Below are 12,480 nucleotides of genomic sequence, written 5' to 3'. Positions count from 1 at the left end.
CGGCTGGGGCCCCATGGACCGGGCTGACCCTTGGGCTCACCTCCCAGGCGCCTCCTCTGGCAGGTGCTGTAGCTGTAGGGGGAGAGGGTTGGCTCCCGTCGGAGGGCTATGTCTGCTTCTAAACATGAGGAAATGTATTACCTGACAATAGGTCTCAACAGGAAAGCGAGCTGGTAGTAAGAGAATATGGAGCTCTTCTTGAATATCTCTCTCAGGCTCTGACGTACGGCAAGCCTAAGACTCACTTAAATTTCATTCCAAATAGCCAGCAACACCAGAAATATAGACATTCACTGGCCAGGCATCTGTGACTTCCTATCATTTCTCACTCTGTAAACACTCTCCTTGTTAGCCAGACCTGGAACTGCTGTGCTTGCCCACGTGCACACACAGCCAGATTTTCCAAGATCCTCGTGCTGCAAAAGTAAATGCCGCCATTGGAGGCTGCACTGATTTTGCAATGGAAATGAGCAACTGGTGTTCAACCAAAAGGAACGCATGAGAGGATTCATGGCCTGCTAATCTGGGAACAGATACGAAATGCACACACGAGCACCATTCACTCCTTGCCCTTTCCTTCCACGGGGAGGCAAGGTTTCCGGCCAGCAAGCTGCCTCCTCACACAATAAAGCCAACTGGGCCACGGTCCAGAAAATGCTGACTGATGAGCTCCCATTACAACTGTCTTTTGATAGATAAACAGTTCCAGTGGGAACTCTCGTAAGGGAAAAATAAAATCTTTTCAGCTCAAGATTGGCCTCACTTCACTGCAAAGCTCATTAACTAGTCTTTGGGTGATGGAGCCAATAGCAAGAGATATGGCAACATGCTACCCATCTTTCTTTTTGATGTTGGCATTTCTGCTGTGCCTACCAAGTCAAGCAAATGTCGAGCCCGCAAACAAAACAATGAACAGCGTACTCATGTACACACACACACACACACACACACACACACACACACCACAACCCCCCACTTCCAAATCTTTCTCAACGGCTCCTCTTATCTTTGCTGCTTTGTACAGTTTTATGTTCATTTCACAAAACACAGGAAACTCCTCACCTTTTCGCGTGAGATATTCTGCCACCAGGGCTGTGACATGGACATAGCACATTGCCGCCTGCAACAAGAGACACATGCCTCAGAATCACCATTGATACAGCACGCCAAAATGCTCGCAGACAGAAACCTAATGGCTGTGTGTACTTATGTTAGATCCCAAGGCACCAACTCATGCTCCTAATAGTTGACACTTTTACCTTTGGAAAGAAGTGGAACAATTGTCAAACAGAATGGACTCCATAAATGATCAATATAAAAAAAAGGTAAAAGCTTTTTTTTCAGATGTGGAATGTAATTTTACTAGTTTAAGCAACTATGGAAGTTTAAAAGTAAAAGCATGCTTCTTTGTTAATTCCATGGATCATGCCTACATGCCTTAGCACAACCCTAAACACAGTTTTCATGGGAATAAGAACATGCATTATAGCCTACTGTTTTCCTTATTTCCCCCACTTTACAGATGTTATTGACACACGGGTTAATAACGGGCTCAGTATCACAGAGTCAGTAAATGTTGGATCCGGGATTCCCAACTCCTCCACATACTGTCTGCTTACTGAGACATGGAAGATCTGAACACGAGGGGGCGCTCTAACACCTATCAGGGCCACAGATGGCAATGAATCCCCTCAAAAGGGGAAAAACGTATGCCCTATCAATACTTTAATAATAGGAAAATTCAATTTTATCATAAATAGAGGAATTTTAGAACTCGAGGGGATATTGGATACAGACACTGAGTACACTTGAATTAGCAGGCATCTGCATGAGCATGGATGTTTTTAAGTGCTTTCAAACAATGCCCTTTTGTGACATACATATCTCCTTACAATTTGGTAAATTATTAAAATGCTTACATGACTATGAAGTAACCCTGAGCCTAATACTGTTTAAACTGGCTTCTTTTTAATTTAATTTTTGTTAATCGGCACCCGTGGATATTTATTCCACTGTTTTTTAGAGAGTGGACGAGAAGATGGGGGAGAGAGAGAAACATTGATGTGAGAGAGACACACTGATTGGTTGCCTCCCCCAGGCACCCTAACCTGGAAAGAAGATTGAACAATGGGGTTGCCCTTGATCGGGAATGAAACCTGAAACCCTTAGGTGTGCGGGCCAATGCTCTAATCGCTGAACACACTGGCTAGGGCTAATTTGCTTCTTTTAATTACTGGAAAATTTTTCTCAGAATTGGCTTCTTTTAGTGAATGGGGCACAGTTTTCTAAAAAAAAAAAAAAATGCCCGTGGGAAGGCTTGCAGGGCTACCTCGGAGAGATCCCCGTTTTTGACGTGGATCCTGGCCATGCTGTCCAGCCACGTCTTCCGGAGCTCAGGGGTGCTGGCGTAGGACTTGGCCAGACTGTACTGGAGGTCCACCAGCATCTCAGGGTCGTTCTCGTGCTCCTTCATCTGGGCCGTGGCCATCAGGACCGTGCGGATCCTTTTGGTCAAGTCCTTCACGTCCGAGGAGAAGGTGGTGTGCTGAAACAGGAGTGGGAGAAGGACACGGGTTTTCAGCCGTGTTCAGCCTGTCCATGTACATGGTAGAGAGGAGGCAGAGTCTCGGGGGTGAGAAAGACAATGGGACCAGGGCACCCACCTTGATGAGCCTGTCGCTGTTGGCACAGTTGTTGATGATAGACAAGGACTGCTGAAATCTGGTTCCCCCGATCCCCACAACATCTGCTATCAGCTGGCTGACGGAAATAATGACCTTAGGGACACACAAATGTGAGCAAATCAATTCACCTTCGAATGCCTCCTCACCTGGGCTCAGCTCCTGCCTTCAGGTAGGCTGTGCATGAAGTCAGGGCAAAGGGGAAGTTTTGAGCAGGGATCACGCCAGGGTAGGAAATGATGACTGAGTGATTTTTCAAGAAGTATTCCAGAAGGGGATTATGCTATCATTAAGTATTTTATTTGCATAGGAAAAGGGTAATAAGAGAATATAGAGGAATGAAAGGGCAGGGGCAGGGGAGTGGTCTGCAGAGATTAGCTGGGGAACTTATATGCATATATGCCTACCCCATGGACACAAACAATAGTGTGGTGAAGGTGGGGATGGTGGATATGTGGTGGAGGGAGTCAATGGGGAAAGTAAAAAGGTGGGGGGGCGGGAATCTGTAATACTTTAAAAAATAAAGATAAGTTTTTAAAAAAGAAAGAGAATCAGATAAGCCTGTACCATTTGGATGATTACCTATCACTTTCTCTAATAAAAAGAGAGACCTTAGTATTTACCTCCTTGGTTTTTGTGTGAACTTTCAATAAGTAGACTGTCCTTTGCATTTTTTGTTAAAAGGTATTCATATTAACTATGCAATGGGGGAATCTCTCTTCTTTTTGGGTCAATGAATAGCACTGGCTTTTCCCAGTTACCCAAGCTAAAATGCATGAATGCCATCCTTATTCCCCCCATTTTTCTTCACTGCACCCAAGTGCAACCAATCACAAAGTGCTGTCACCTCAACCTCCTCTTCCTTCCTACCTCACCACGACTGGCCCATAGCACCAGCCTCTCTGGCCTATATTGGACTATGGTTTCCCCACAGTCTCCCTGGATAAGGTCTTGACTCCCCCAATCCACTCTCAGCCCTGGGGTCCAGGCAATCCCTCCAAATGGGCAACGATGCCTCCTCAACTTGTTCTCACCCACATTCTCAACTTCGCTATCAGGGTCTTCTCCAGTTCCCTGGATGGGCCCTTCCCCCTGGGTTGCTAAGCAGCGTTCACCCTTCACATCCTCTGGGAGCTTCTTCGCCTCCTTTTTCCTGATCCCCAGCCAGATGCCCCTCCTTGGGGCACTAACGCTCCTCTGTTATACTAGTAGCCCAGGGCACGCTGCATGCTGCGGGTGCTGGGGCTCCAGCTGGACATACACTCCGTGGGGGCCAAGAGGGGGTTCTGTTTTGTTCATGGCTGGATCCATGGATCCTTGCATGTAGTTTGCAAACAATAAATACTTGTTTAAATAAATGAATAAATACAGGAATGAAGAGTCTCTGACAAAAATATGTATGACATTTCAGTATCTGGTATGGTTCCCAGAGCAGATACCTTGAGACATTTTAATTCTGGAGAGACAGGTGTATATTAATAGCGGGAAGACAGAAAGGAACCACTTTGGACATTCTGTGTTTTATCTAAGATGGCTACCATGAGGCATCCTCACACAGATTCTTATAAATCTCCACTCAATGCAATTTCAGTTAGTCTTGTGTTAATTCAATATGTTAAGATTAATTTACCAATAGAAACCCATGCTGGGCCTAAATCTTACAAGGTGGAGGATGAAATAAACCAAACCTGTCACTGTGACTTCAAATATGTCACCTCAAGGCTGACCTCGTAGTTCTTACGCAGAGGTAAATCCCCTGCTGAAACAGAATTTCAGAGCACACTTGTTTGGGAAAGCTACACTACACTCACTTGCAAATGCGTCCGGACAAAGGACTTCTTCCCGGTGTAGTCGAAGTTGTTCCTCATCAGGAAGTAGAGCAGCTGGGAGGCCTCGGTTCTGATGGAGCTCAGCTTGGAGTTACAGAACTTGAGGATCTCGTAGCACAGAGCGGCGCACATGTCAGCTCTCCCTTCGTAGAACGTCGAGGGGAACTAGGTGGAGCGTGAGAAAGCAAGCAACCAGGTCACGGTCGGTGCGCCCCGCACCTCCGGGTGCAGGAGGGAAACGCAGGACCAGCGGATGATGACCTCCCCGATGAAAGAGCTTACCTTGTAAATTAACGACCTCAAGGCAGTGAAGACATTTTTTAAAGCCGTTTCCGACTGATGTTTTTGAAGAAAGCACAGGTAGACGTCAAAAACCTTTTTCATGAGAGGATTGTGTCCGTGGTCAGCCAGGAGCTGGTTCTAAGACACACCAGGATGGCGGGGTCAGTGAGACACACCAGACACTCCAGTAGGTCTCACACCATTTTGAGGCTCAAAGGTTAAATTTTCTAGGCACTAAGACAACTTATAACTTTTACTCTGCCATGAATCTTCTAAGAAAGCACAGAATCCTCTTGTGTTGTTATAAGTAAACCTGTCAATAAACTTATGTTTCAGAGAGTTTACTTTTTTTTTTTCTATAAAAAGAGGAATTATAAAACTTCCTAGCAAACTGTTCCCACATCTTATTGTTGGGGAAAAAAAATTTAAGGGATAAGTTTTGTGGGCTTTTTTTTGTGTGTGTGTGTGATTCACAGATGCATTCACAGCTGGTAGGACACCTGGAAATCACAATGATCTTTATATTATGCAATGCTGAGGCACAGTATTGAATTCCATCATGAGAAGAAACAGCAATCTAATGAGCAGGAAGCGGGTCTTAATGAACTGAATAGTATATAATTCTCAGCCAGGAGCAACTGTTCAGCAACCAAAAGTAAAAAGGCCGCTTCCAGGGTTGGGGAACTGCCTACACGGTTTGCTGTCTGTGAGCACCACAGTCCTTCCTAATCATGGCGGAGTATGGTCTGGGCGAATCTGGACGTGAGCTTTTATTCTCTCAGCGCTCTTTGCGCTGAGAGATCCAGAGGAAATGGTTCACAAAAACTGCCCGGACCCTGCTCCTGTTGTCCAAATTGCTCCCGTCTCTAAGTTCTTCCCTCGGGAGTTGAATTATTTTCCCTTTACTCCTTCTGGTCAAAGTGTTGCTTCCCATTTTCAGGATTTAGTCTTCTTAGATTCTGATCTCAAAACTTGCTTGTGAGAGTGGAATTAAAGCTCACTTACACAAGATATAAATAAGCCCTCACTTAAGGGGATCAGAGACCTTTCATCCTAAGAACACCCCCCACCTCCCCCCACACACCACCACCAGCTGCCTCGCCTTCTTTAATTTTCTAATCAATTTCTGCCTGTCTCATTAATTAGAAAGTCATAGACACTAAACTTAAAGTCTCTGGAACATTCACTAAGGCCCACAGGAACGGAGGCTCCCTGTGAAAAGACACTTATTCTGTTAGGATCTGCGCATGATACCAGGGCAAATATTTTTACTCTAAGAAAGAAACATGCTTTTTTTGAGAAGTGGAGATAAGCAAAGCAGAGAGATTTAGATTCTGTTTTCCAAATACCCTTGCAAACAAACTGTTCCAATATTCACAGCCCATTAATATTCATGCAGTTTCTCCTCTCCATGCTGGAAAGGGAAGCCATCATTTAGCAAGAATGGGAAGCATTTGGCTCCTAAAAGCAAGGGAGTGCCTGAAGAGACAGTCTTCATCTACTTGCATATTATTTCCCAAAACCCAAACATCAGACCAAAACAACCTTTTCTACCCCTGAAATGCTCCTATCATTTAACTAACAGGTGTTTTTCAAATTTAAAAGGGTGAATGTGTTTTACTTAATGCTTCATTTCAATCGCTACCACACCAAGACATGTTTAAGGAGCTGGGAGGCAGAGATGCCTGGTATGTTCTCATGTTTACCATCTCAGAGGGCACAACAAAAGCCTGCTTTCCAGGTACACGCTGCCGTGTCCGCTGCTCACACACCTGTGGCACACCCTGACCTACTTTACTATAGTTCGGGGAATTCAGCTTTACTATAGTTCGGGGAATTCAAGTCATTATCTGGGGAACAATTTCATTAAGGGCACTGAAGGATGAATGGTTTTCCTTACAGGGGCAAAAACCGTGAAGTAAAAAGACAATGCAGAAGGCCTTGCTGGTCTGTGAAGCAGCACACAAATGTAAAAGGTGGAGCTCTAACCACGCACAGCCGTTCCATACCAACCTTAAATGCCAGTGTAAACAGAGAGAGAGTGTCCAGAGTGGTGAGGCACACTTCCGTGGCAATGTTGGCTTCAAGCAACGACTGGTGAAGAACGTCTGCGTCCGAATGGCCATAGCCTGCATGGGTCACAACACAAGGTCACTGCCGGGGGCTGCACACAAGGCAGAGCGGCTGGCGGGATGGTACAGTCACAGTCAACTTTTGATTATTTATAGAAGTTTTTTACTTTTTGTGAGGAGTATGAAGGGGGTATGATAGTTAATAATGTTCCCATTCAATTATAAGTCTTTTTCAACTCCAGAAGGAATAGCAGCCAGCATTGACTGTGTGCTTGCTATGTGCCAGCCATAATTCTATGAACTTTACACGTATTGCTTCATTTAATCCTTCCACAGCCCTGTGAAAGGTGTACATTATGAACCCCCCTTTGCAGATAAGGAAATGGAGGAAAGGCTAAACGACTTGTCTGAAGTCACACAGTTAGTAAACAGGGGAGCCAGGAAGGCACCTGGACCAGACTCAATCAATCTCGCCACTGAGCTGAAGGACGGCGAGAGTGGTGAGGGAGGTGGAGATGTCCAAAGCTTCCCACACAGGCAGAGGCTGCACACAGCACAGGGGGTAAGAAGATGAGCCAGGGTCAGGCTGCTGGTCTCTGAATCCAGCTTGGCCACCTGCTAGCTGTGTGACCTTGGGCAAGTCATTTGACCTCTTTATCCTCATCTGTAGAATGGGGATAATAACAGTATCTATCGCAGAGGCTGTGGCGAGTATTAAATTCGTTAATACTTGTGAAGCTCTGAAAACAGTGCCTGGCACAGAGTGCATGCTATGTAAGCGTTAAGTCAATAACGCAAAGAGCTGTATTACCAGCTAGAGCCGTGATTAATAATCAAGAGTTGACTGTACTGCTAATAGTATTCTACTTGCTTTAATAAAAAAGCACAAAAGCCAGTGTGTCTGAAAGAAATGTTTAAGAAAAGGAAAGAACTTGAAGAATCATAATTTAAGTACAAACTGATATCTTCTTAGGTGGCTGTAAAATCAATTTAGTACCAATAAAAATGGAGGTCGACATACAATTTGAGATATTAAATTATGAATGGTATGCATTAGCAGAAAATATAGAGATGCAAAGATGTTACAGTATTGATCTAGATTACAAAGAAAGATGGCAATATAATAAAACATCATGTAATGTCTTTCTCCAAGGAGCAAAAACAAATCAACACTTACTATGTAGGTAATTTTCTTAATACTCCAGAGAGGAGGACATTTTGTACATGGATCAGGAAAATGAAGTACAGAAAACCTATAGAATTTTCTTGAGGCCAGAAGTGGGGGAAAAACAGAAACTACACTGCAAATTCCTTATTTAGGTCACATTATGAGGATAAAATAAAGTAGCTAGCATGATGTTATTCTGACTTTAATAAATGTCAGCTACAGGATGATTTTTAAAAGGTACAAAAAAAATCTTTTCAAAGCTACTGAGTTGCTTTTCAAAACATGGTAAGAATACTACTGTGTGCTTTCATCCAATTCTGCTTGGGTTTTAAAAGGCGGTAGTCCTGTGTTTGTGGACTGCATTATTTTCCTACCGTGGCACAGTCCATGTGCCCTTAGTGACCCTACGTAACACCGCTGGCACTATTCTGGTTCTTTTTATTTCTGTATTTTGGGTAAGAAATCTCCCAGAGAAAAGGAAGATGGATATTTTAGGGACTAATATGATCACAAACTGGGGCAAGAAGGAGCAAAAAAAAAAATTACACCTTTTATTAGATCAACCAAAACTATCACACATCCCAGAAGGACCCTTTACTGAGGGCTGCCATTTACCCCAAATAAAGTTTTATAGAGTCTGGGTTAATCTATAATAAGGAACTTGCTTTGATGATTATTTTCATTCTTTCTCTGCATGGAATTGTCTTTTTCTCTTCTTCTTCTTTTTTTATTTTATTTTGAGGAGGATATAATATTAAATCCTCCAGATAAGTGGTAATCACACTAAAGGTAAATGGCACTTTTCCAAGTTGACATATTCTCCAAAATGCATTGGTAAGTTACAAATCTTTTTGTAAAAGTAATCATTTTTTAATTTAAATGTTTAATTGAATTTATTGGAGTCCTTTCTCTTTCTAGATAACATTGGCTAAAGGTATCCAGGTGATTATTATAGATGAGGTGGCCTATTCACTTGAAGAGTCCCCTCAGAAATTTAGGTGATTTTGAAAATGCTGGTAAATGTGCAAAATTATATTTCAAAATCAAAGAAACTTGTCTCAGAATCCAGGAAATGTGACTTTATAGCATTTTTGTTGTTGTTGTTTTTGCTATCTTGGGTATAGATATTTAAAGTATTCAGCCTGTTTCACCTATTTTTTTTTAAATATATATTGTCCAGGTTTAAAAAAATACTAATTTTACTTCAGAAACTATGCATCCTCTGCATTTTTCATATTAATTCAATATTCTGTATAAAAAAGAAATTTAATGATCACGTATTCATTTTCCTATTCTCAATTCATAAATATCAAAGAATTTGGGGGTAAGATCAGGTGCTCACTTGGTGTCTGTTTTCACACCTGCCCATACGGGCTAATGGGCATTTCAGGTAGAACATGCTTTCCCATGTTGACCTGAAATCCAAATCTCTGCAACTTAATCCAGTGATTTTACACTCTTACACCAAATTACAGGAAATACAGGTTTTCTTCGAGCATTTCTACCACTTGGCTGCTCTTTCCTACCCCAGTGGGGAATGTGAATTAGCATGAAAATGAATTTATTATATTCCTCGAATACTGTAACATCAAAATAAATACAAAGTTTACTTTCTTTTTTCTTTTTTTTTTCTTCTTTTTTTGTAGATGCATCACTTATTTGCAAACATGTCTCATTACCTGGTTTATATAAAATATTCTACAGACAGCCATCACTCTCAACTTGTCACCTGGCACAAATCTCTTCTACTGACACACACTGAGTGCACTTTACAGTAAACCGGTCAATGTCTTCATGTTGTAAACATTTACCTTTCATGTACCTGGGTAATGACCCAAACATGACTCTTGGAATGTTTTTAAAAGTTAAAACGATTGTCCACGAGAGGATTTGCCATTTTCATTATATTCTCTTAAAATCCAAGAGTAAAGTTAAGTCTCTGCTAGAGTGACATGTGTAGTGCCTCTGATGTCTTTTCTTATGTTCTAGCAATGGGTGATAGGAAGGGATAAATTTGGCACCATTGGATTAAGTTTCTACAGACCTTTGCTGCTCCCTGCTGGTCATGCTGAGGGCTGACAAAACCTTTCCTATTAGGACAGAAGAGCAAATAAATATAGGAGTAGAGGGGACTTTTCCTATTTTGATTCTTCTCTAAAATAAATCCTTTTTACACTCTGGCATCCTAGAAAATATCTCACAGAAAATACCTACATCATATTGATTGGCCTAACAGAAAGTACTATATTCATTGTTAAATAAGATTTTTTAAAAAAGAGACATATATGGCTATAAAATTCCCATAAAATGCCTAGGTTCAGATGTAAACAATCATGTGTGTACATATACATATACATGATCACACACATGCACATGATACATATGGTACACATTCCCTTCTCTGTGGTTTTTGGCCGACTTAATGATTTGAATCTCAAAATGCTAAAAAGGGAAGGGCGAAAGCCACCCAAATGCATATAATCAGAATTAGAGCTATCACGAAGACTGACTCCCTGGGGAAGATGCAAGGACTATGAGACGTCAGGACCACTTGGGAATGAGCAGGAACTGTAGGAACACAGGCGAAAAGTAAAAGAATCAGCGACACGCTGTGTATTGGGAAGGCAGAAGAAGAAACTGATTGAGAATTAGTGGCCCCGAAAATGGACTAAAGAAAAACTCTCCAGGATGAAGGCGGAGAAAGGCAAGAAGGCCAGGCTCTCTGCGGGCAGCAGGAAGGCAGAACAGAGATCAACCGTGTTAACAATGTGGCTTTTGGCAACAGAACCAGCCAGCTGTCTCTCTCCTCCAGTTCAAGCCACCACCGCCAAGTCCATCTGTAGTGGGAGGAGCTGCACATCTTGGTGGATTGATTATTCGACTGTTGGTCTCTTATTTTTGTTTGTCTTCTGCATTTCCTAAATGGTTATCTTTAGTCTGTTTACGATTCTTTTAAATAATGTGTTAACGATTAAATATTTATGTCAACTGACAGGGAGGCAGTCCCTGTGTTATAACTGGTCTGGGCTAAGGCCGTGGAGCAGGTCCTGAAGCTTAGTGGAACTTTAATTTCTGTGTTTTAACTAGGAAATGAAAAATCGAAAATAACAAAACTCCCTGTTTTGTTCGTTTCAATCCCTCGTCTGCAGAGCTAGGGAAGCCCTAACCTTTACGATGTTGGACAATCAAGGACGGCAGATGTAGCCGTACCGCTAATGCCCCCTCGACAGCTCAGTCAGAACTCAGCACTAGCGTTTGCAAGCTACCAATGCAGTATGTGGCAGACACAATACTGGTTTAAATTAAGCCTAGAATTTTATAGAGATAATGCCCATTACATTTAATGTGGTTGGGGAGGAGGAATGGGAAGCTGCTGTGTTTTGATTCCTCAGCTTTCTTACTTTGACCTACAGCTGATCCTGAAACAATACAGGTTTGAGCTGCATGGGTCCACTTATAGAAAGATTTTTTTCCCCCAATAAGCACTATAAATTCATTTTCTCTTAAGATTCTCTTAATAACATGATTTTCTCTGGGTAACTTATTGTAAGAATATAGTATATACTATATAAAATATGTGTTAATCAACTGTTTGTGTTAACGGTAAGTTTCCCAGTCAACCATAAACTATTAGTAGTTAAATTTCGGCGGAGTCAAAACTTATAGGAGGATTTTTGACTGTGAGGGTGATTGTGCTCTTGGCTCCCAAGTTGTTCAAGGCTCAGCTGAATTATCAATGTGACGTGATGGAAATATTGTCTTTACTCCTGGCCTACATTAAGAAAGAGGTATGGAAGTCACAGTGAATGGAGTTCTTATGATTAGAAATGATGAGGAGATATTAATAACTGTGTATTAAAGACATTACTTAAAATGAGCATAAACATGGTCTAGATAGGATAATAACTAGCTATGTCATGCTTGGAAGAAAGATGGAACAATCCAGAGGACACACCACTAATGGAAATGGTATTTATCGTACATGATCATATTAGTTTTCAAAGTGCTGCATGGTTGATATATTTTAGGTTTTCTGCTTTGAGAAACCCTTAAGAAAATGAAATACTTAAATTTTAGGAACAGCACATCCCCTCTGGTAGTGAAAAGAAGTAAAAAATATGGGCCCACGTTTTGGCAGAGTCTCTACTGTGAAGTTAGAAAGCACCAAAGTTAGGAAGGCAAGATGAACGAAAGGTCTCGGTTTGCAAGTGAAGCAGCCTTTGGAAAGCAGACTTCAACCTGATTAAATCTTACCATTGTCTACAGAAATTCCAAGCACACTTGATATCTTTCTCACACTGAAAACACAGAAAAAGTCACTTTGTTATTGGCTTTTCCACACCCTCGCAAATTGATTCACCGGCTTTATGGTTTCACAGCAGTTAAACATACATTCTAAGCTGGAATGCCAGAATGTGGACGCTGATCAATTACATGCATGGGATCAG

General features: G+C 42.0%; 1 protein-coding gene across 28 annotated transcripts in view; it reads right to left on the bottom strand.

Annotated features, from left to right (window-relative positions):
- The window catches only part of DOCK9 (dedicator of cytokinesis 9), a 248,544-nt gene that overhangs the window by 27,062 nt on the left and 209,002 nt on the right, over positions 1-12,480 (bottom strand). For 11 of the 28 annotated variants that reach the window (XM_084880234.1, XM_084880236.1, XM_084880241.1 and 8 more), the window contains 7 exons: positions 6,806-6,921; positions 4,793-4,930; positions 4,493-4,675; positions 2,664-2,777; positions 2,330-2,545; positions 1,063-1,120; positions 41-118 (listed from right to left, as the gene is read on the bottom strand). In XM_084880234.1, the coding sequence (XP_084736360.1) occupies positions 41-118; positions 1,063-1,120; positions 2,330-2,545; positions 2,664-2,777; positions 4,493-4,675; positions 4,793-4,930; positions 6,806-6,921 (903 nt within the window). Of the gene's footprint in view, positions 1-40; positions 119-1,062; positions 1,121-2,329; positions 2,546-2,663; positions 2,778-4,492; positions 4,676-4,792; positions 4,931-6,805; positions 6,922-12,286; positions 12,331-12,480 lie in introns of all 28 variants that reach the window. The other 17 variants (XM_084880245.1, XM_084880238.1, XM_084880240.1 and 14 more) reach the window with 3 other exon arrangements.

This window comes from Pipistrellus hanaki (assembly GCF_964339955.1).
Source record: "Pipistrellus hanaki genome assembly, chromosome: 3".
Classification (NCBI taxonomy): domain Eukaryota; kingdom Metazoa; phylum Chordata; class Mammalia; order Chiroptera; family Vespertilionidae; genus Pipistrellus; species Pipistrellus hanaki.
The sequence above is the reverse complement of the archived record's forward strand: the minus strand, read 5'-3'. Positions and strand labels throughout refer to the sequence as shown.